We start from the raw sequence: 23,365 nt of genomic DNA on the forward strand, positions 1-23,365 counted from the left end.
GGTATTTTCTTTCTCTCATTTCCTCCCAAATTCTCTTCTTCCTGATTCCCTTCTCTCTTCTGCAGGTCTAGAAATCAGTCATGGAGATTTATTGTTTCATTTAGTTTTCCGATTCTCTTTTCCTTAGCTCGTAGTTAAGTTCTGCTTTTATTTCAATATAATAGAAAATTGTCCCAATTCCTTTTCGCATTTGTTCATTTCGAGATTAATTTGGTTAGACTATGACATTTGGTATCAGAGCCTGATCCTATACCTTTTGGCCCGATAATGGCGGAAGGCACTCGAATGAAGTTGATGGATGAAAAACTTTCAAAACACAATGAAGCATTGGAAGAACTTACAGCCACCTGTAGGGAACTGAACGAGATGCAGATGGCTATACGAGGAGCTCTAGGGCAAATCATGGACTGATTGACTGCACTTGAAAGAGCACTTGCAGGAGTAGCTGACAATACAAATCCTCAAGGTGACGGACTATTACCAGGCCTGTGAGAGCAGGGTACGAGGCTAATCTTAATAGCGAGGGCTTGTTACCTAGGCCTGCTAGAGTAGCAGAAAATGTCAATCCACTTGGCGATGGCCTTCTACTAGTACCTGGCTATGACACTAGGGCTAACAGTTTTCCAGGGTGGCCAATACCTCCTCCCAAATGGGAACTTCCATGTTTCGAAGGTGCTGAACCTAAGGTATGGCTCAGAAAATGTGAGAGGTATTTTAAATTGTATAGGATTGCTGAAAATATGAAGGTAGATGATGTTGCTTTATACGTGAATGGTGTAGCTGAAACTTGGTATAACTCACTCGTTTTGAGTAGGGGATTGATAACTTGGATGGAATTTAAAGATGAACTGTGTATTAGATTTGGTGAAACCTTAATGGAGGACATAGTAGAAGAATTCAACAAGTTAATTCAAACTGGATATGTAGGTTAATTCTTGGGGAAATTCGAAGACCTTAAGGCACAAATTATAATGAGGAACCCTGCATTGAATGAGTCTCACTTCCTATCCGGCTTTATGGGGACCCTTAAGGAAGAAATCAAATACACTGTGAAGCTGTTCAAACCTTCTACCTTGAGTGAAGTCATTGAGCAAGCTAGAATGCATGAGAAAGCTATTGAGGTTGTGCATACGAAGGACAGATAAATGGGGAGAGGTGCTTCGCAAACTGGGGTTATGACTACCAACAGAACCTCAATCAAGCATCCAACAGGATTGGAGCTTACAGACTGAGTCCAGAGGTATATGAATACAGAAAATCCAATCACTTATATTTTAGATGTGGTGAAAAATATGTACTTAGGCACCAATGCAAAATTAGGCAGCTAAATTGTTTAGTGGGTGAAGATGAAGATAGCCTTGCCGCAGTGATAACAAGTCCACAAACACAAGAAGAAAATCCTGCAATGGCCAATATTGTTATTGAGGGTTAGATCAAACAAGAGGTTTTAGAGGCTATTTGCCTCAGTGCATTAGTTGGTAACAACTCAGGAGTGAACTCGATACTAGTCAAGGGGATTATTAAAAACAAAACTCTCGCAATTCTAGTAGATTTTGGGAGTACTTACAACTTTATTGATGAACAAGTTGTAAAGGAAACTGGACATGTACCGGTTTATAGCCCCCCAATGAGGGTAACTGTTGCAGATGAAATTTATGTGATACATGCTAGTTGCATGGGGTTCGGCTGAAAGATGAGAGGAAAACCATTTCTAGAGGACTTGAGGATCATCAATTTAGGTGGTCGTGACTTGGTATTGGACAATGATTGATGAAAAAGTACAACCCCACCAAGTTTGATCATGAAAACAATATTGTGACAATTATAAGAAAAGGCAATAAGACTGTCTTACATTCCATTACTGAAGAAGGAAGACTAAATATGATCAACAACAGCTCAATGGTGAGATTATTGAAAAGAGAACACACACTCATGTCCCATCTATTTCTGGTCAGTTTGAGCCAATCACAGGAGGGTGAAATAGTTTCCCCTATACAGAAGGTACCGAGTGACTATCAAGAAATTTTTGCAGAGCCTAAAGCCTTTCCCCTTGTCAGATCATTGGATCATCAAATTCCATTAAAACCTGGGATAACTCCTGTCAGTTTGAGACCTTACAGATACAACTATTATCAAAAGGAAGAGTTGGAGAGGTAAGTAACCAAGATGTTGTTGAGTGAGATCATGATGTGTAACTTAGAAAATATAGTAAATAGCCTGTGGTATCTTTAATTATACCAATAATATAAAAATTCTTTACATTTGCAATGCATATAATTTAAACTTAATATAGATAACTAAACGACATTTACAGATATAATTAATTATCGGCAGTAGATCTTTCTTTCTAACTTTTGTTTATTTTTTTATCATTGGCAGAGTGCTTTGTTAGTCATAAATGCTCATGATATATAATAAGAATATTTAAACAAAGAACATGAAAAACGATAACATGTTTGATTCTTCATCATAAATAACACTTTGATAGCCCCATATTCACGCTCATTTCTTGGCTTAATTTCTTCCTGCTTGTTCCAGATGTATCAGAATTAGATCCCTCGTATATCCTCCAGACAAAGAATTAAGTACTGACCAAAGGGTGATTCCTATCATTAATTCCATTATTTGTTTTTATCATTAATTAAATTATAAAAGAAAATCTACAAGTTAGATAAAATTGTGATTAGAGTCACTGAGTCAGAAAACAAATTTCTAAACGTTGTTATAATTAAGGGTTGTGTCACAATTTGTTTTTATTGTATTATCATTATGTAACTTATACCATGAATTTTTTTTATACCCTATATTTTTACCATTTCAATGATATGACACATATTTTATATACACGTTTATCACTAAATCGTAGTTAATTAATAGTACATATATTTATAACTTAACCATGATAATTAGTTTGGTTTGGCATAAATACGAGGTTCGAATAGATTTGTACTCTTCCACCACCGCAGGGACAAAGTTAGCATAGAATTTACGAATTTGACCGAACCCAATAGCTTTTATTGAAACCTTGTTTTTATCTTAAGAAAAAATCCATTGAATATATACACATTATTAATTTAGAACTCATTACTTTAAAAGAACTAAAATTTCTAACACATAAATTTCAAATCGTGATCACACTCACGCGTACCAAAAAATAGAAGTAATGGATGAGCTATAAAGTCCTGAATCCAAGCAAGATAATGAGCAAGACCCGGGCATTTCAAAACAGACGTTACTGTACTACTATGCGTAAATCACTTCAAATCACGTATAACATGAGATGAACCAAAATTATCTAAAACCATAGCCCTATCCTACCAGTAAATAATTCCCATTTTTTTCCACTTTCCACCCCACATACCAAGAAACCAATAATATAAATACCTATAGCCTGAGACACAACTTCATTTTCTCTTCCCATAACCCTAGTTCCCCCCCCCCCCCCAAAACAAAATAAATGGATTTCCGCCTATGTATAATTTTCTTTTTCTCACTAGCCATGATAATTAATCCAATATCATCGTCGTATAATGATTTCAAGAATCTGTACAAGAACTTCGATCAACTGTCGATTATGCATGGCGGCCATGCAACTGCAGCTTCAACGAGGAAATGCAATGGCCTTATTGGAAATTGCATAAAGGAGGAAGAAGAAATGATGATGGAGTCCGATATTACTCGTCGAATTTTACGAGGACACAATGGCCATATTAGTTATGCAGCAATGTCCAGAAATAATATACCTTGTAATGTACGAGGTGCGTCTTATTACAATTGTCATTCTCAACAGAGAGTTAATCCTTATCGCCGTGGTTGCAGTCAAATTACACGCTGTGCTAGGAGTAACTCTTGAATCTCTCGACTGCTTTATTAAAAAGAAATTGTTTAATTTGTTCAGAACTTTGGTTAAGAGTAGTTAGTTAGATCCTTTTCTTGTACTAGGAGGTGAAAAGGGTCTTATTTTGTCACGTCTGTTCCACGGTACAGTGACATCTACCTACACAAGTTGTTCGATAAGGAGATAGTCTTGTATTTTTATTTTCGTGTTTTTATTTCCTTTTGTTGCGGCCTGGATTGGTAGATCTGAGGCGTAGTCATAGTGATCATTCCGAAGTGTGTGCTAGCTTTTGTTAATTAATTGTTTTTTTTTCGTGAGATGTAAATTAAGTTAAGACTTAAAATTTGAATTTTACAATTGTTGTTCAATATGTATTTTCGGTTTAATTTTCTTATTAATCTCGTAAGATTTTTTTTCTCTACTTATTCGCCGCAAACTCATTTAAATGTCTTCATTCTCGTACTCTAATTCGGAACCTTTGCCGTCTTAGTAGCATATAAATGCTGAAAATAGAAATATAATAAAGTAACGTTCGCAAGTCAATTAATACGACAATGATTTACAACGTTAGGGACATTCAAGATGAAATTATTTAGCAATAAGGTGAATTCCTTAATTTTTGACCTTTAGTCTCTGAAATGAATTATCCATGCACGGATGGTTTATAATTGCGGGGTATGAAAGACAAAGTTTTTCAACATAAGATTTTCTATCGAGTCAGGAAAAATTCTTGACATTAATTAGGATTAAGTAACATTTGTAAAAATTACTTCTCTTCTATTGCAAGTCATTTATTTTCATAAATTAAAAGAAAACACTTGTAATGCTCTGTTGTCATAAAGCCACATATTGAAATAGAATTTATAAGTCTAAGTTAACCATAATAGGTCTAGTATTTTGATCCAATATGTTGAAATAGGTATTATAGTACATTAGTTTTGACAAAGAATATTATATCGATACGTGCCTGGTAATTAAAAATATTTTCATTAAATTTAAATAATTTTTTTATCTTTTATAACTTTAAGAAATGAAATATTGCCTTTTTGAATAATTTTAGTATATAACAGTTAGTCAAATGAGATTTCAATGTCAAATATTATTATAGATATATTACAGTAATAATTGTTATAAATAGATCTGGCTATACTACATTTTATTTCGCACTAAGTAGGCGTTTGGACATAAGAATTGTAAAATTTGAAAAAATGACGAAAAAAAATTTCAAGTGAAAATGCTATTTAAAATTAGAGTTGTGTTTGGACATAAATTTTAGTTTGGGTTGTTTTTGAAATTTTGTGAGTAATTTGAGTGAAAATTTTGAAAAATAACTTTTTTCAATTTTTTAAATTTTCAAAAATTTCCAAAATGAATTTTCAGGTGAAAATTTAAAATTTTATGAACAAACATTGATTTCGAAAAAAAGTAAAAAATTTTTGAAAAAATCTTCCATCAAATTTTATGTCCAAACGGGCCCTAAGTTTTCTCCAAGTGCCACCCCTTCTTAAGTAGTAGTAGCGAAGTTGATACTGATAATGGTTTAGCCTAACAAGAGGTTTCATCTTTTTGAGGAAAAAACAAAAAGAAAGAAAAAGAGGCTTCATGTTAAAGGGCAAAACACATGGTTTCTTCAAATTTTCGTAAAGGCGAGTGAGTCAACTCAACATAACACACGACCATTTCCTCTATACATGCTATGTTTTTCAGAGCCTTCAACCTCCTGACGTCCGCAAAATTATTTTTCACTCAACAAATTACAACTTTTCTTGTTCTTCCGCTTAGGCATAGTTTTTTTTTTTAAAAGACGTTATTTGGTCTCGTCTTACACCACGCCAATAAATATGTAAAACACATGTTTTGTATATGAACTTTTTAATGTTTAACTATAGTTAAGTAATATGCATTTTCATTTTGATTTGTTAATTCTTATGTTTAACTGTTTAGTTAGATGTAAACACCCATGTAGGGGCAAGTATTTATCATTATTTGGTCATCATGTCTCATTTTCACTCGTTATAAATAAAGTTAATTCATCTATCATCTAGAATACAGTAGGAGATGATTACATTCAAGATTAAGATGATTATAACTATCCACAAAACTCGTCAAATAAGTGAAAAATTAATGCAATTTTGGTAAGCATGTAACGTAATCAAGACCAATTATTTAATAGTCCTAACAAAATTGAAATTCAAAATTTATTGGCTATTTATAGTTTACTATTACTGTGACTTGACATATGGTTGGACTATATTCTTTTAACAAAAATATTATTTTACTATTGTTACTTCAAGACAAGATGATAAACAAATGTTCTAAATTTTTAGTAAACCCAAAGTTAAAAATTTCGAATTATCCTTTTTTCCAGTTTTTGCTTTTCTCAACATCTTTCAGAATACACCAATGACGCTTCAATATACCATTTTGTTCAAAACACATTTAACTGAAAGAATCAATAAAAAATAACTGAAAGAATTAATTAGACCAAGATGCAGAAATATGCCGCGATTATCAAACAAAAGGCCCAAACAAAACCACTTGGACTAACACTAAATCCTGCAGCAGACTGGGCCGGAGCCGGGGCTGGTGAAACTGGCCCAATGGGCTCAAATACTGGGCTCAAGGCATTGTGGGCTTTGTGGTTGGGAGATAACACAACAACTTTAAGCTTCTGGCCCTTCTCACAATTATCTTCATGTCCACTGATGAAATAAAATGGGCCTGATCTGTAAAACTTGACTTTTGAATCACCATGTTTTAGTTCACGAATTGGCTTGTCCTTGTTGCACTTGGAATAATCATCTATGTCAACTATAAGAACAGAATCTGACCCAATTTTGAACTTGAAAACTGCAAGTTTGAAAAAAAGAAATACCAAGTGTCAAATCATTAAAAACACCTAGACAGTCGCAGAGTCAGAAATTCTAACAAGGAGATTTTAAAAAAAAAATTAGCATAAATAGTCGTTCATCCAACCGCTTAAATTAAAAATAGTGGGCGGATATATAGTTCATGTAATATATGTATAATCGATGTATATGGAGTATGAAAAGTAAATAATGAATATGACAGACTATTTATGTAAAGACCCCTTTAAGAAAACAAAAGAATGTCCGGCCTAGAATTCAAAAACGATTTCCGAACCATTTTTACCCCTACACTAATAGTTTAACTCTTTTATGTTAGGAAAATTCAAAAGTTTATATTTATACAAATTATTTGATTTTACCCTATTTCTACCGTATAATTTACTGACAAAGCGGATTCAATTCAAGAATAACATGCAACTCTGCCACTGCAAATAGAGATATAGTTGTAATTATTATTTTTTAAAGAAGAAAAAGAAGAGGAAAAGATTATTTACTAATGGTATCATTGACTTGAAAGCGATTTCTTTCGGTCCAATGACTGTAAGACTCAGAAGGGTTTAAAACCCAGCCACTTTTGCCACCGGCGTAGAATGTATAAGCTTCACATGAGCACATAAAGCCAAGAAAAATCAGAAAGAAAGAGCTAGGTGACCAATAAGACTCCATTAGGAAAAGTAGAAAGTTCAGAAGCCAAAAGAAGAAATTTGCAAAAATGACCACAAAGAGAACACTGGGGTTTGATGAGTAGAAGATTAGAAGTATTTATTGAGAGAATGTATGAGATTACCGTTGAGTTACATTGGGAATATATGGTAAGTCTTAGCTGTGTAATTTGTGTATATGTTAAAATCTCATAAATTAGTGAGGTAGTAGCTTTTATTGACACCATTGAACTGTATTTTTTTCTGTTTACATCTATCAATAATGACATCTGGCCGTTTGTGGAGATTTAAATTACATATAATCTGAAAGTCAAAATCATATGCATGTTGCTTCAAAGATTAATTATACAGATAAGAAAAACAAGAAAAACACCGTTCTAATTAGAGAATTTAGTGTGTCATAGTCCAAATGTTAGAAGCTATTTTGAGAAGTGTAACTAATTGGATGATTTTTTATTTTTTATTTTTGGGTAAGAGGGAAAACCAGTGGCCGCTATAATTTTGTCACAACCTCTGCCCTTCGGGTGAGCACTTTGTGCGCACTGGGTAAACCTCCCCTGTGTAATAGCCTGCAAACTACACAGGGGATGTAAATCACACTAGACAAACCCTGTGCGACAGACTCAACCCAGAAGACATTGAGGGGGAATCAATCCCAGGTCATACGTATGACTAAACAAATGGGAACTTTACATAACTGTCACAGTTTAAAAGAAATATAACAAATTCTTAGCATGAAACCAAATATTACAGTTGTGGCCGGAAAAAATTTATATTTGTAGCACACAGTTCCATTAAAATAAGAATATTAATTATTAATCCGTAAACATAAGCAATTTGAATAGAAAACCAATAATTCTTTGTACAAAAATCATGCTTTTTATTCTCTTTATCTATTAGCTTTCCTTCTTTTTCTTCATCTTCTTAATTTTGTTTTATGCCGAATCCAATATATTTTTCTAAATTTGTTCCATTCGTTTTCTTTTTAATTATCTTTCTTAAGTTTTTCTCTTCCTTGTTTCTTCCTTTCTTAACACAAAGATCTTACTTCGATAATAATATATGTTAATATATACAAAACGTATATATATTGAATTAACACATATAAAATATACAAAAAAAATACATCTTCAATTAAGATAACACTTAAACATGTGAAATATACATAAAAATATATATCTTAAATTTAATTAAGATGGCATATAAATATACAAAAAAAATATACATAAAAAGTACATCCTGAATTAAAATGACACTTGACATATAAAATATATTTGTAATATACATTAAAAATACATCTTAAAATAAGATGACACTTCACAAATAGATATACCAAACTATATACATAAAAATACATTTTGAATTAAAGTGATACTTGATATACAAAATGTAAAAAACGTATAAATCAATATGTCTTGAATTTAGGGGGCATTCACATATGCATAAGATTTTCAAAAATGGAGTGAAGAAGATGAATGTTGGAAAGAGAGAATGGAGATGGACAAAAAAAGTAATTCATGTGATTAGTGAGTCGGTTAACTTATTAAATATTAAAGTTAATCTTGATAATATGTTAATAATAAAAAAAATGCTCTTTATAAAATAAATAATAAATGATGCTATTTTTTTTAAATAATAGTTAAAAAGGGATCAAACTAAAAAAAAAAAAAAAAAACCTCTAATTGGAATTCTAATGCGGCTAAACTTTACAAACTTTGTGCTAATTTTTACTCTCTCTAAATGGGGTTTCTAGAAACGGCTATTTGTGCACTTCGCCCACAACTTGTCTGTCCAGAACAACATAGAAGAGATAAGGAAACGGATTCCATCACTTTCATTCGGTGACAGCTCAATCACAACCGTTCAGAACGATCTTTAGAAAATCGTTGAAGATTCCATAGCCAATGTCACATGCTTTATGCTTCATACCCACCAGTCAAACTATCATCCACACGGGACCACACCACTGAACCAAGACTCCATTTTTACCAAGAAGATTAGGAGAAGACTATTGTCAAATGCTCTTTAGCTTAGTCTTAAATAGACTTTCTGCAGAACTGAACCCCCCGCCCCCCGTATCCCCATGTTATTTATCTATGTGTTAGAACATATTTAATTAATTAATAGAATATTGGGATAAATGTTTACTTATAACTGTTTTTGAATAAAAAAATACAAGTGGGGTTTTCTTAGTTTCTGGTTCAAGAATTGACCAGTGAAGGCATTCTTGGTAAATCCCAAATCAACAAACCAAATGATTCTGTTTATGTTGAGCTCTCATTTTCTCTGAAGTTTTTGGTTTCTTGATTTTTGTTGTTTGGACTTCACTTTAAGCAACCCCCATTTTCTGTAATTCTTCTTTTAATTTCTTTTTCTTAAATCTCTCTTCTTTGTAACTGTAATGGGCTTTATTTCTTCATCTGGGTTGTTCAAGAATTGCTTAAAGGAGAAGACTTTGAATTGATCTTAAAATGGGTGTGGCTAAAAATTTGATCTTTTTGAGGAAAAATGATGGGGTTTTGCTTAGAGTTTTATTCAGTTTATGGTTCATCTTTGGTGGGTTTTGTCCAGTAATGTGCCTCAGGCCTCTCAGGGAAAGATATCGATCGTGGGGCGATGAGGTTTGTATTTGGAGTTATATTCTATTGTTCTTCTTTGTTTTTTGCCTGTAAGTACAAATAATTTTTTATTGGAGTGAGATGTGCCCAAATAGTGGAATAAGTACTGCTCTTACTAGTTTACGATTGTCGCGTAGCCACAGTTGATTGATTGATTGATTGTCGATTGTTGTTGTTGCTATTCTAAAACAGGATTGGTTAATGTTGTAAAAGTATCTTGCCGTGAAGTTTGCTACTTTAATACTGAATTGCATATTAAGAAATGAAGCTTTACTAATTTAGCTAACATTAAGTGCAAAATTTATGTTAGCTAGCTGGTGAATTCTAGTCTTATTATCGTATTGCTAATGATTGGTTCTATTTCTGGTGTAGTTTTGCAGTGTTTAAAAATGTACTCGAAAGACTTTGGATGGTTTAATTTCTGCTGATATGTTAAATTGCTTTTTCCTTCTGTTAAGTAGCTTGAGCTATGTGGTTAATGGAATTGATATCTTTGGCTCCTGGCGAGCAAGAAAAGTACTATTGGTTCTTCTATGTACTGTCTTGACATTGGATATTTATAAAATGGGCTGTAGTGGAATGGAACAGATATTAGGGATTCATATAGTTACCCCAGCTAGTTGTTGTTGTTATTGTTGGAATTCTTGATGGGAAAGTTCTGACATTGGTGTGTGGCACTGAGTTTCTGTTAAATATTCTGTCCCTAAGTTTAACCTTAGGCTTCTGATTGAAAAGAAAAAGGTTTAAGTTTAGGCTGAAATTCGAAAGGGCTTTTGTGAAAGCTGATTGATAGGAAAGAAGAAGAGACTGATGAGGGTCAAAGCAATGCGGTTTTGTTGTTAGTTGGATAAGCTAGTGATGACCAGCATATATTGGGGGGTGGAGCGTGGGGGTGTAGCAGATGTAATGTGGTTAATGTTGTTCATATGCTTCAAGTTTGATTGGGTTGATTAATGGAGCAAATTTCACTTTTCATTTTATTCTTGTTAAGTCTAAGCTAACTTGACCTTATGTCAGTCAACGGCTGAACCGTTTTATAACATTGATGGAACTTTATATGACATAGATTTAAAAAATAAGGAAAAAAAAACCTATGATATAAAGGTGAAGCGTTTGACTAACCCACGCTTTATTTATACTTTGTCTTTGAAGTCTCAACAGATGGTAACGTTCTTTTATGCTTTTCGCCTTTGATAACACTAGGTGAAATGTGAAATTAGAACAAAGTTTTGTATACTTGCCAATTCATGAATGATGCTATAAAAATATGTTGTCTGATGATTACTCCAATAAAAACATGAAGAGCCTGAGTAGTGTATTGGAGAAACATCTGATGATAGAAATAATGCATATATCTAGTATATGATGAAAAATTCTTCAACATTTGTACCATTTAAAAGAAACATTATTCCTTGTTTCTTTCACATGTCGCATGTAGGCATGGTGCGGCAACTATAGGCTGGTGAGAGGAATTCAAGCTATTTGTCTTAACCTGCAGCTGCTAGGTTTAGTGCTTTATACTATTTGAATCTTACTAAATGTAAGTTTAGCATACATAATAGCAAGGATGTCTTTACATCATGGACATTGTACATTGAGGAGATATGGGTAACAAAATTATATGAGCTAAGAAGGAATAATCTCCTTTTACTTATCTATTTTTAAAACGGAACTTGGTCTTATGAGTATTACCTTGTCTAATTTTATTGAGAAACTCCCCAATAAAGTAGAACTTTCTCTGGAACTGTTCATGTTTATGCCTACTGCCAAGATATCTGCCTCTCCAATCAACACTTAACACCAATAAAAGAGCTGGTGTTTACATACTACAACAACAACAATAAATCCAGTGTAATCCCAAAGGTGGGGTCTGAGGAGTGTAATGTGTACGCAGACCTTAACCGTACCTTGTGAAGGTAGAGAGGCTGTTTCCGATAGACCCTCTGCTCAAGGAACGATGAAAATAAAGCAACAAACAATAGCAACAACAATGAAATAGGGCAATGGAAGCGAATGACTGTAATAATACAGAACCAGGAATAAGAAAATACAAGAATAGTACTAGTACTACCGGTAAGCCTAAGAGAAACTAACGACAGTGTCAACCTTCGACCCTAATTCTCGACCTCTAGCCTTTCCTATCGATGGTCATGGCCTTGGTAAGCTGGAGCAATGATATATCCTGCCTAATCACCTCACCCCAGTACTTCTTTGGCCGATCCCTACTCTTCCTCACACCCACCATGATCAACCTCTCACACCTCCTGACCGGGACATCTATGTCTCTCCTCTGAACATGCCCGAACCATCTCAACCTCGATTTCTGCATTTTGTCCTCCACAGGGATGATGAAATGATGAAATGACTCGATAAATTCAGTCAATGAGATATGAAATTATTCTAATGGATGCATTCAGTCAATGAGATATGAAATTATTCTACTCAGTTATGACTTCTTGGAGCTCATTTACGAGTATGGAACTCTGGAAAGGATATTAGTCCTGCATCTGAACATGGAACCTGAAGATAACATCATTTCCAAAAGTGAATAGGCCATCTTTTTGTTTCTGCCTAACCTTTAATCATATCCTTATTGTTTGTTGCAGTGGCTTCTTGTGAGAAAGGATGAAAATGAATTGGGGCCATTTTCTGCTTGGAATATAACAGGAACTTATAGAGGTTTGTAAGTTAGCGATAAATATGATATTTTAGTGCATTGCTCATATTACATATGAGTTTGAAAGAATGCTTTCCTGCTGTTCTACCTTTCAAAATAACGCCTTATTTATTTTATTAAGCTGACTGGGCTAAGAACTTATAGCCAATTTTGTAAGTGATTGAATGGAACTCATCAAACACAACATAAAGGAAAATCTCATGCTCATATCAATTACTAAAACTCGGTTGCTGATTCTGTCTTGAATCTAATAATACCTTTTTCTGGACATTTGAGCTGCAGGGTCTTGGAGATTCCTAGATTCAACAAATGGCTCTTCCAGGTTTCCTGATTTTAGGAAGTCCAATGGCAACTCGGTCCTTGAGTTGATAAGTAATCCAACAAAAATAACTGGTGTACATTATGTTCAGGTAGTCCCATCATCATTAAATAAGTGAATTTCTTTACAAATTGTTGTGCTAACTTCCGTTGTTTTCACGTTAGTACTTCTCTCTGACCTGTTAAAAAAATAAAGTTGTATACGTTATTGTGTCCCAATATGTTTACTTAATTTTAAGTAGATGTTTTGGGTAGTTTACTCACTCTTTCTATTAGAGCTTCTCTCATAAGTCATACCAGGTATTGTTTACAACTTTCAAGAATTCAAATTCATTTAGCTATACAAAATTTTGAACTTTGATGTGATGTTCTTTATCAAACTAACTAGTAACAAATTTCCTTAATATTTTGTCCAACTACCACTAATATAGTACATAAATCAACTTAACATTTTATACTTTGCATCCATTCAAACACCGTCATATGAAAACGACTGTGCTACTATTTAGCTGAAGAAGTCTTACACAGCATCAGTCGTTTACCCAAAGTTCCCCACAATCACTTTGGTATTTCATCCCAGCAGTATTATGGAACAAATGCCTATTGCTACTATTAATCTATAGCTTGTGGTGGTAGTAGTGTAATCGAATTGTTCATCTTTTTATTTGTCCTAGCATTTCTATCATACCCTTAAATAATAACTGTTTGTTGAATGTGCAAATTTCTTCCTGGTAATCACTTAACAAATTGTAACTTATCCAAAAATACCTGCAAATTTTAAACCAGTGAATTATAGTGCTGTAAGCTCAACACCTTACTATGAATAGTCTGATGTACTTGCTGATTCTAGCTTTGCTTCGTTATTGTAATGTCTTGCTATCTTTTGATGAGTTTTGCGTAAGTGGTGCAACACCCGGTTCTTGAAAATTGAAGTCCAATATATTTTCTCTATTGCAGATTACCTATTAAAAGTGATATTTAGCAGGCGTTTTATCTTGCTCAGATGATGATACTTTTTATTCAGAAATTGCACATTTCTATGGTTTTATCTTGATTTAACTTCATGTCGTACACAACAGGGTGCAATAATTTTCCATGATGTTTTTGACAATGAACATGGAGTTGATGGTGCACAAATCAGAGTAGAAGGTGTATATATATGGCCATTCAGACAACTTCGAATGGTAGCTTACAGGTACTAGTTGCTATTTGGTACCTACTCTGGAACGAAATTGATGTAAAAATATGCTTTAGTAATTAAGTAACTCATGCCAAAACTGTACAATAGTTGTTGTCCAACTTTGAAATGCAACCAGCTTTTATCCTGCTGAAGAATTCTGGTAAAAAATTGTATTATTTAATAGAACCAACGAGAAGAACTCTTATATGATACATAAGACAATGGATGGTTAGGACTGGTGTCTTTGCTGAAATTGAAGTGGAGAATGGTAGAGGGGCGGGCCAATTATCCGACCAAGCTTCGAACCGTGCACCACTAGCCCTTGGGGATTTCTCGGTTATAAAAAGAGTGTACAATAACTTTTTCCAACTTTTATTGCTAGAGTCCTTTTATCATGCTTGAGGATTGCGATTAAAGTTGTATTTACGAACTCAGATAAGAACTTTAATATGTTACATAAGACAACGGATGGTTACGACTGGTGCATCTATGTTAAATTTGATTTGTTGTTCAAATCAAATAGCAGTGTGCGTACTTATAGTTGACTACTTCCTTGTACTTACTAAGTTGAAAGTGAAGCTATTCTTAGTGCGACAATAATAATCCTATCTGTTTTAACTTCGAGGCAGTTTGTAGCTGTATTAAGACATTTACTCACCTTTAGAGTTTCTAAATCTTGTGTTCTTCAGAAGATGGAATTTAAACTTTAGATTTTGGTTCACACATCACATAACATGCTTGGAAATGCTATCTTAATGCTTCATCAACTCACAGTCCTGTTTCTAATTTGCAGTGGCAAAGATGGTGAGTTTGGGCAGGAAGATGATTATCTATTGTCAAATCCGTATCACTTGGTATTAATTACAACAATATGTCATTTGTCCTCAGCATGGATTATAGAAAAGAGTTTTGATATGTCACCTTATGATCATCAATAACAATGAGTTCTGCTGCTGCTAGAATCGGTTGAAGTACTTTAATCTTCTTCAGATGTGTCGCATATTTATATGCTTTATGTTTGAAGAACGCAATGCTTAAATTCCATTGAGAATTTGACACGCTTTGAATTTATATGATATTCTGGTAATGGCACAACAAATTTCAAAAGTTTTTTCTTCTACTTCTGTAGAGCTCCTTTTATCTACTATATTTTTCTTTCTCTAAAGAAAATTGCAGGATATATCTCTTTATTAAAATTTGAAACTTTAGCACATATTTGGATAGCCATAAGTAGAATTCTTTCAAAAGCGGGGATAATGAGATGGAACTTCTAATATGATTCATATCCTGCAGATGGTTTTCCTTTCCCCTTACCCTTTGCTTTTTATTTCTCTTTTTAGTTTTTTAAAAATGTTTTCGGAAGTCCATTCTTCCAGTGACAATAATCTGAGTTTTTAGTAGTTAAGAAGATTTTTGTCTATTGAAAATGACGTGCTTCATCCATTATCTTTGTTGACAGCTTGGAGTTTTCTCATCCCAGATCTTCCAGGAGTCTTCTCGAGATAAGATTTGGAAAAAGAAACACTGTAATGCTTACTCAACATCGATCCGGTTTTTAATGTTTTAACTTCTGGCTTAAACTCTGTATCTTTTTGTTTCTGCAGCACCGTTTTATGAGATGGAGAAACATTGTAATATTGAAATTGCTGCACAAATTGCTCGTGTCTCATCCTCCACAAATGGTACTTCAGTTTTCTTGTTTACCTTTCACCTTTGACATGATACAAGCATCTTGAGCATACCTTTCCTCTCCAGATCATTTCGATGCCATCTATTGCTGCCTATTCAATCATTTAATGAATTCTGTTTAGTATTTTAACTCCCAGAATCCTTCACAAAAAGGATTTTCTTTTTTACTCTTTCATGTCTTGGGTATTTTAGTTTTTGACGCCCATTGTTGTTCTAAAGTTAATTTGACAGAATTAATTGACATAAAACATAGGTATAATATGTCCGTGTTACTTGAGAATTTCTTTTGTATTCCTTCTGAATCTTCATATGTTTTTGTACTCTCTCCATCCCAATTTATGTGGCGGTGTTTGACTCGGTGGGGAGTTTAAGAAAGAAAGGATGACTTTTGAGCCTAGTGGTCAGTGAGGTGGGTGAGAACCATGAGGTCTCAAGTTCAAATCCCAGCGGAGGAAAAAAACCCTTGGTGATTTCTTCCCATTTGTCCAAGCCTTGGTGGATCGAGTTACCTGGTACCTGTTACCGGTGGGAGGTGGCAGGTAGCCCGTGGAATTAGTCGAGGTGCGTGCAAGCTGGCCGGGACACCACGGTTATATAAAAAAAAGGATGACTTTTGAAACTTGTGATCTAAAATAAGTCATAAATATTTGTGTGGCTGTAAATCAATTCATTAAGGGTAAAGTAGGAATTCTAAAGCTAATTTATTTCTAAATAAGGAAAGGTGACATTCTTTTTGGGACCGACTATAAAGGAAAGAGTGCTACATAAATTGGAACGGAGCGAGTACATGTTCGTCAAATGATTGCAATCTATACATGTACCATACAGTTGCCCTAACAGGAAGAGAGAGAGTGGTTTTCTTTTCTCTCTTCCCCCCCCCCCCCCCCCCCACACACACACACACCCACACACTCTAATGCTTATGTTGATTCAGTATTGAACTTATCCATAAACTTGCAAATATCAGGAAGAAGTGATTTATTGTTTTTTCCTCAGATGGTGCTCGCGATCACTATCACCTAGAAGGATTGATAGAGAGCCCGTCAGTGGATGCCGACGGAGACTGTTTCTCACCAATGCTATTGAATGCTACCTCTGTCAATATAGAGGTTTACTACAACAAAGCAGTGAACTACACATTGGTGGTCACATTTGTATCCTAAAGTACTTCTCTTTTTTATTAGTTTTGCTATAAACTGCACTTGTCTGGATTCTTTAACTGCTGATCCACCAGATATCTTTTCTGCAAGTGCTCCTTTTGATTCGACAAATGGAACATAGCAACACACAATCAGTAAGACTACCACCATCTTACTCACATGATAACAAGTGTTAGCATGCATATCTATTTTGCTCTCTCTCTCTCTCTCTCTCTCTCTCCCCTTTTCTTTTTGGTGATAAAGTAGAAGACTGACATGTGATATTCTTTTGTAGGGAGCTGCCAAAGTTTCAATTCTGATGATTGGACAACAGGCTATCATGGATGCTTATCTTTGTCTTTTGCATCTGACCGCAGGAATACTTGTTGGTAAGTTTGATCAGTAGTTGTTGTCTTGGTGTCATGCCTTATGATCAGGCATTCTATGTTCAGAATGCAAGTCATACCTATATCATATGGACTTGTAGGAGCATGTTAATAAGTCATACCTATGACATATTCTTCTGTCTTATTTGTCACTTTGGAAGCAGCACTGTTAAAAGTTTATGTAGATGGTTCTTCAAATGAATGACATTCTTAACATGTTCATTTTTTCTGATAGCAAACTTATGTTGTTGTATATTGTCAATGAAGCCCTACCCTTGACTCTCAAGTATTACTTTTATGTAATTTTTCTTCAAAGAAGTCTCTCCAAACTTATATTCCAATTCTTGCTCTGTTAATGAATTCTTATAAGTAGAAGCTGGTCACTGCTTTCTTATGGTACTGTGTGCCGCTCCCTTTAATTCTTTTGCAGAATCCCTTTTCAATGCTTTTGCAACTGCTGCATTCTTCAAGTTTGTTGTCTTCTCGATATTTGAGATGAGATATCTTCTTGCTATATGGAAAGCAAATAGGCCAATGAATAGTGGAGAGGGTTGGGAAGCAATGAGGCGTGAACTCTCAGTACTTTACAGCCGTTTCTGTAAGTATCTTTTACTTAATGTGGACTTGAATAAAAATAGTTAACAGAATCAGCAACGGGAGGTTTGTTTAGTACACTTGCCTTTGTTATCAATATGTATGCTGCTATTGAAAGGGTAGTTAGATGTTAAAGTCAAATAACATTTCTGGTTTCACCAGCATATTACGTCTTTCTTTGTCCAACTTGCTGGTGGACAGGCTAATGAATTAACCGCTTTCTTGTTCTATCACTTTTCCCCCAATATTTTTTTGTGCACCACGAACTTTGACCAAGTACAAGAGAAAGATTTCCTAAAGAAACATTGAAGCATTTGCATCGGGTCTTTCCCAGATCCCTCTCCTCTGAAAGTTGGGCCGCTTGAGTTGTATTTGCAGTTGGTCATAAACAATCTGCTCGCTTTTTACTTTCCCTTTTTCTTTTTTGCTCTTTTATAAGAACCTCTTTTATTATTTTCTGAATCTTTTGCAGATGGGATCCTTTTAGGTGGTATATTGGTCATGTACGAGTTTCACAAGCTTCTACGCCCTATTCTTCTCCTTTTACACTCTTTTTGGATACCTCAAATTGTAACTAATGTCATTCGTGACTCAAGAAAATCATTGCACCCTCATTACATCTTGGGAATGAGTATAACTCGTCTGGCAATCCCATTATATGTCTTTGGCTGTCCTCACAATTTCATGCGTATAGAGCCTGACAAGAATTGGTGCATTTGCTTGGGAGTTTTTATGTCGTTGCAGGCGGCAATTCTTCTTCTGCAGCACTATCTTGGATCTCGTTGGTTCATTCCACGTCAGGTTTGATACTGCTCCATCAGTTGAATCTCTCGAAAGGATTAATTGTTGAAAGGAGGAAAAACTGAAAATACTTCATTCCGCCCTTTCTCCAAATCTTATGTAAGCTTTATTGTCGTGTTGCAGATTTTACCCGAGAAGTATAATTATAACAGAAGGTTTGATCAGGGTGCCAATAGTGCCGCTGATTGTGTTATTTGTATGGCTGCTATTGATCTTTCTCAACGTTCAAATAATTGCATGGTAATATATAGTCATAAAAAGATTTTCTTGCTTAATTTAGAGTTCCTATTAGAAAGTGATTTTAACTACAAAATTTCTTGATATTCAGGTGACACCTTGTGATCATTTCTTTCATTCCGGTTGTTTGCAAAGATGGATGGACATAAAGATGGAGTGTCCAACATGTCGACGTCCTCTTCCACCAGCCTGAATAGATGTTATTTCTTGAATTCACATTGATATAGAGCAACTGACATTGCTCAACCTGTTTAAAAAGGTAAATGGCTTTGCATGAAATTATATTTGAACAACAGACGATGACCGCTCTTTTGCTTTGCTAGCTCTTGTGGACACTGTCCGTTTAGTAAATTCAGCAGTCATTGCTAATGGAGTTTTAAAAAGGTTGAAGTTGTAAAATGTTATATGCTTGTAATTAGATATCTGAAGGTCCTTTCTTTCCTATAACCGAAAAGGAAATTTTTTATTTCAGGTTGACAGACTGAGAGCATACTTAAGAAGTCTTCACTAAGTTATTGAAAAATTAACACAGATTCACCAGACTGCTGCGCAGATGGCCTGTAATGTACATTAGTAATGTAATATCTTGTTTTAAGTGATAACTGCCTATTCTTTTCTTGTATTACACCACACAAACAGACTTCTTTAGAAATACATTTACTTGAGTCTAGAGCAAATTTATGTGGGAAAATGTGTAGTTATTTCCAAGTTGTGAATTCTAGACAGAAAGTTGATATCTTTGGCTGGGGAGCCCTAAGATCAGGGTCCTATCTTCAGATGTAAATTACAGGTACATAGCATATATGTTTGGTTTTCAAGGACAAGTGATGTGTATATTAATGTAGAATTCTTGCAATCGAATTAAACCACATGCTCCACTGCTTGTGTGGGCTCTTGTCAATTCCTTTGAGTTTCATTCCTGCAACGTACTCCCGGGCAATGTCATGCACAACAAAAGAAATTTCTAATGCCTAATGAGTCGACCAATTCCTCTACTCTGCTGCTTCCCCTTCTCTTTCTTTCGCTATTCCCACTTGGGTTCCTGGCTTTGAGTTTTTTTTTTTTTTGTTGGGGTAAGTTACCAGTTCAAATTTGATATAAATTTATATATTACGTAAAGTTGCTAGAGTACGATTAACTTTTGAGACCCAAAAGAAATTTGGGTATTTATTACTTGGATCGTATTTGCAATTTATTTACACACTCAGGCACGAATAGAAATTTGTAGTTAAGTATCCTAAAAATGGTTTGATCAGGAAAAAAACCTAAAAAAAAGGGCAGTTTTGTCTTATAAAACTTTATAATGGTATGACTTATACATGTATTGTTATCTCATATTGCATGAAATAATACATGAATTGATGTATAACTTATACAAGGAGTAACTTGCAGAAATTAATAAGGAATACCAAACACTAGATAATTAACTACAAAATTTTATGCCATGATTATTTTTTCTAATATATCATACCAAATGTTCCTTTAAGGTATAAATACATATATATCTACAACCTTACTTGAACAGGATCTGTTCTATTGGCTCCTTTAAGGTATAAATACATATATATCTACAACCTTACTTGAACAGGATCTGTTCTATTGGCTCGTACCACTATATCCTTGAGTTCTAAGGAGACAGGAAACCAAGTCTGGTGGATGAATCATGGCCATTAGGCCAGCCCCCATCGCTTTCGGGTCATGTAGCCGTAGATGATTGTTTTTAGCTCCGACCATTTCAAAAAAAAAAGAAAACAATTACATATATATCTCAAAACCAACCCTTTTTCCTTAGCCATCTTATATAATTTGTTCAGGAAGCAGCATTGCCAATTCAACCAACGCTAGGCCCTGGAAATATAGAGATGAAGGTAACAAGGAGCAGAGTGATGAACAAAAACCAACAATTATATTCCTCTCTGCAGTCTGCAGAGATATTAATTAAACTCACCTTCCCTCCACTAGAGAATTTGTCCAAGAAATAGGCCTGGAAGAACAATAATTGGATAGTATGGTATTCGGTCTCATACTTTCCAGAAGGTAAAAATCCATATCCTCAGCTTCAGATTCAGCTACCTCAGAGTTCCTTTCAAAGAATTTCACCACTTGTCTCGTGGTTGGCCTAGCTTTGGGGTCTCGGCTCGCGCATATCATGCCTAATTGCAATACCCTTAAGGCTTCCTCTTCATTGAATCCTTGATTACTCCTTAACTGATTATCAAAAGCATTACTCAATTCGCCCTGTTTCATTAGTTCCCACAGCCAATCCACTAAAGGTGGCTTGCCCTCCTCTATTGGCCTCCTTCCACACATCACCTCCAATATTAGAACTCCATAACTGAATACATCAGTTTGCGTGGAGGCACGTCCTGTCTTGGCAAACTCTGGCGCCAGGTAACCAACTGTGCCAACAACTCGAGTCTCGTTAGCCACTTGACCATGATAATGCATTCTGGCTAGACCAAAATCACCAATTCTTGCATGCATTTCCTTGTCAAGTAAAACATTGCTAGCCTTAATGTCTCTATGCAACACTTTCGCCTCCCACTCTTCATGCAAGTATAGAACTCCTAATGCCACATCTTTCAAAATCTTAATTCTGTCTTCAAAACTCAACATGTTTCCCGTATCACATTCAAACAGCCTTTTATCCAAGCTCCCATTTTCCATATAATCATAAACCAAAATCAGGCTGCCTCTCCCTTTCTTGCACCAGCCTCTTAATGCCACCAAATTTCTGTGCTTTAGCCTACCAAGACTTGAAATCTCAGCCAAGAATTGCCTTGCCCCTTCACTGCTTTCATGAGAAATGCGCTTTACTGCAACCTCTGAACCCCCAGCCAACACCCCTTTATAAACCTTCCCATTACCTCCAATTCCAATCATATTTTCATCAGCAAAACCCTTTGTTGCAGCATCAATTTCTTGATAAGTAATCCTATGTGGCCAATATTCCAATTCCCAATCTTCCATACCCTCCTTTTCCCTTTTCATTCTCCTATTTCTCTTAATCAGTAACAATGAAGTGACTACAACAAGAAAGAAGAGTAATATTGTCATACCTGCAATAAATCCCTTCGATTGATAGATTGGATCTTTAGGAAGCTCAAATGAAGGCAACCCATGTGGGATCAAAGCATCACTAATCGAAAAATTCGAGTTACTAAAACTCCAAGCTAAAATCTTGTGACCTTGAGCAAGAGATCCAGTGGATGCTGTGAACCCCACATACATCTCATCCTCAAAAACTTGAGAAAGATTCAGAGGGAAATCCAACAAAGGTTGCTTAGGCCTTTTCATACCAACTGGTGCCACAGTCACATTAATGTGGAAATCTGCATAGTCAATCCAAACTTGGTAGTTTCTTCCATTATTCAACTTTAAAGTCTTGAAAAACTCTTCATTTAGGATACCATTATCATTATACTTATTGTACTTATCAGGCCAATAGCCTGCTTCATGAGCAAACACTGATACAAGAGAATTGACATCAATTCCAACATGGTTGTTATTTATGTCATTGAATTCTTGATTCTTGAAAACATCAAATTCAACCCCAAAGACATGGTTATTGGGATTCCCATTATTTGTGGAGTTCAAGAAACCTAAATTCTGTGAAGAAGAACTCGACCCCCTGTAGATACCTGTGTGTGGCACGAACAAGAAAACTATGCCATGTCCTGGTAGCCTGTCCCTATAAGGTGCCATAGCAAAAATGAAAGATGTTGAAAAGGGAAGAACTTGAGATGAATTGGGTGCTTTAGTGACAATTTTTGAAGGGTGTAGAGCTCTACCATCTGAAAAGGAAGTTGCGTCAAGGGTAAGACTAAGTATTCCAGATTCAATTGTAGCATCCCCATAAGCTGACATATCTGATGGTTTAAAGCCATTGAAGACAAAATCAGTTGCTGAAGCTGATTGAATACAAGAAAGTATGGTTAATAGCAGGTAGAGAAGAAGAGTTTTTAGGTGTTGCTTCATTCTCAGAAAGAAGCACATGTGTAACTCTCATGGAAGAAAAAGTTATGAGAAGCAAGTGGTTATATAGGAAAAGGGGAATATTGAAAGGATACTTGGTCAAAGATTTGACAAAAAATACTTGGTCAACGAAAAAAAAAAACCATTTAAACTAAAAATAATTATATTATATATATAATTTATGTATAAGATTAATATATATATATATATATCATATAAAATTAATATATAATATATGTATATCGATTAAAAAAAAAAATACCAAACCCGACCAGCATTTGTATAAAGATCCCAAGATTTTTCAGGATACTGGAAATATCACAAGAAGGAATGAACTCTTAATGGCCGTTTCAACCAAAAGAAAAATTTAATGATCTGTGT

The 23,365-nt window shown here is 34.8% G+C and overlaps 3 protein-coding genes and 1 pseudogene across 3 annotated transcripts; 2 read left to right on the forward strand and 2 right to left on the reverse strand.

Annotated features, from left to right (window-relative positions):
- Positions 1-6,268: 6,268 nt before the first annotated feature.
- Positions 6,269-7,387, reverse strand: LOC104098501 (early nodulin-like protein 4). The gene is made up of 2 exons (XM_009605251.4): positions 7,203-7,387; positions 6,269-6,688 (listed from the first exon to the last, which is right to left on the reverse strand). Exons 1-2 carry the CDS (start codon positions 7,372-7,374, stop codon positions 6,318-6,320), a joined length of 543 nt encoding a protein of 180 aa, XP_009603546.1. The 5' UTR covers positions 7,375-7,387; the 3' UTR covers positions 6,269-6,317.
- Positions 7,388-9,297: 1,910 nt separating this feature from the next.
- LOC104098500 (transmembrane E3 ubiquitin-protein ligase FLY2-like) lies at positions 9,298-19,910 on the forward strand. Its single transcript, XM_009605249.4, has 15 exons — positions 9,298-9,991; positions 12,595-12,667; positions 12,948-13,075; positions 14,063-14,178; positions 14,957-15,017; positions 15,623-15,689; positions 15,768-15,845; positions 16,849-17,006; positions 17,087-17,146; positions 17,287-17,380; positions 17,808-17,975; positions 18,444-18,772; positions 18,896-19,012; positions 19,101-19,268; positions 19,482-19,910. The coding sequence occupies exons 1-14, from the start codon at positions 9,842-9,844 to the stop codon at positions 19,200-19,202; spliced, it is 1,701 nt and encodes a 566-aa protein (XP_009603544.1). The 5' UTR covers positions 9,298-9,841; the 3' UTR covers positions 19,203-19,268; positions 19,482-19,910.
- A 365-nt stretch (positions 19,911-20,275) lies between these two features.
- On the reverse strand, positions 20,276-23,085 carry LOC104098499 (L-type lectin-domain containing receptor kinase VII.1-like). Its single transcript, XM_009605248.4, has 2 exons — positions 20,958-23,085; positions 20,276-20,857 (listed from the first exon to the last, which is right to left on the reverse strand). Exons 1-2 carry the CDS (start codon positions 23,003-23,005, stop codon positions 20,851-20,853), a joined length of 2,055 nt encoding a protein of 684 aa, XP_009603543.1. The 5' UTR covers positions 23,006-23,085; the 3' UTR covers positions 20,276-20,850.
- On the forward strand, positions 20,580-20,691 carry LOC117277299 (small nucleolar RNA U3; annotated as a pseudogene).
- Positions 23,086-23,365: the final 280 nt, after the last annotated feature.

The sequence above is a fragment of the Nicotiana tomentosiformis genome, chromosome 6 (genome assembly GCF_000390325.3).
Source record: "Nicotiana tomentosiformis chromosome 6, ASM39032v3, whole genome shotgun sequence".
In the NCBI taxonomy this organism is placed as follows: Eukaryota; Viridiplantae; Streptophyta; class Magnoliopsida; order Solanales; family Solanaceae; genus Nicotiana; species Nicotiana tomentosiformis.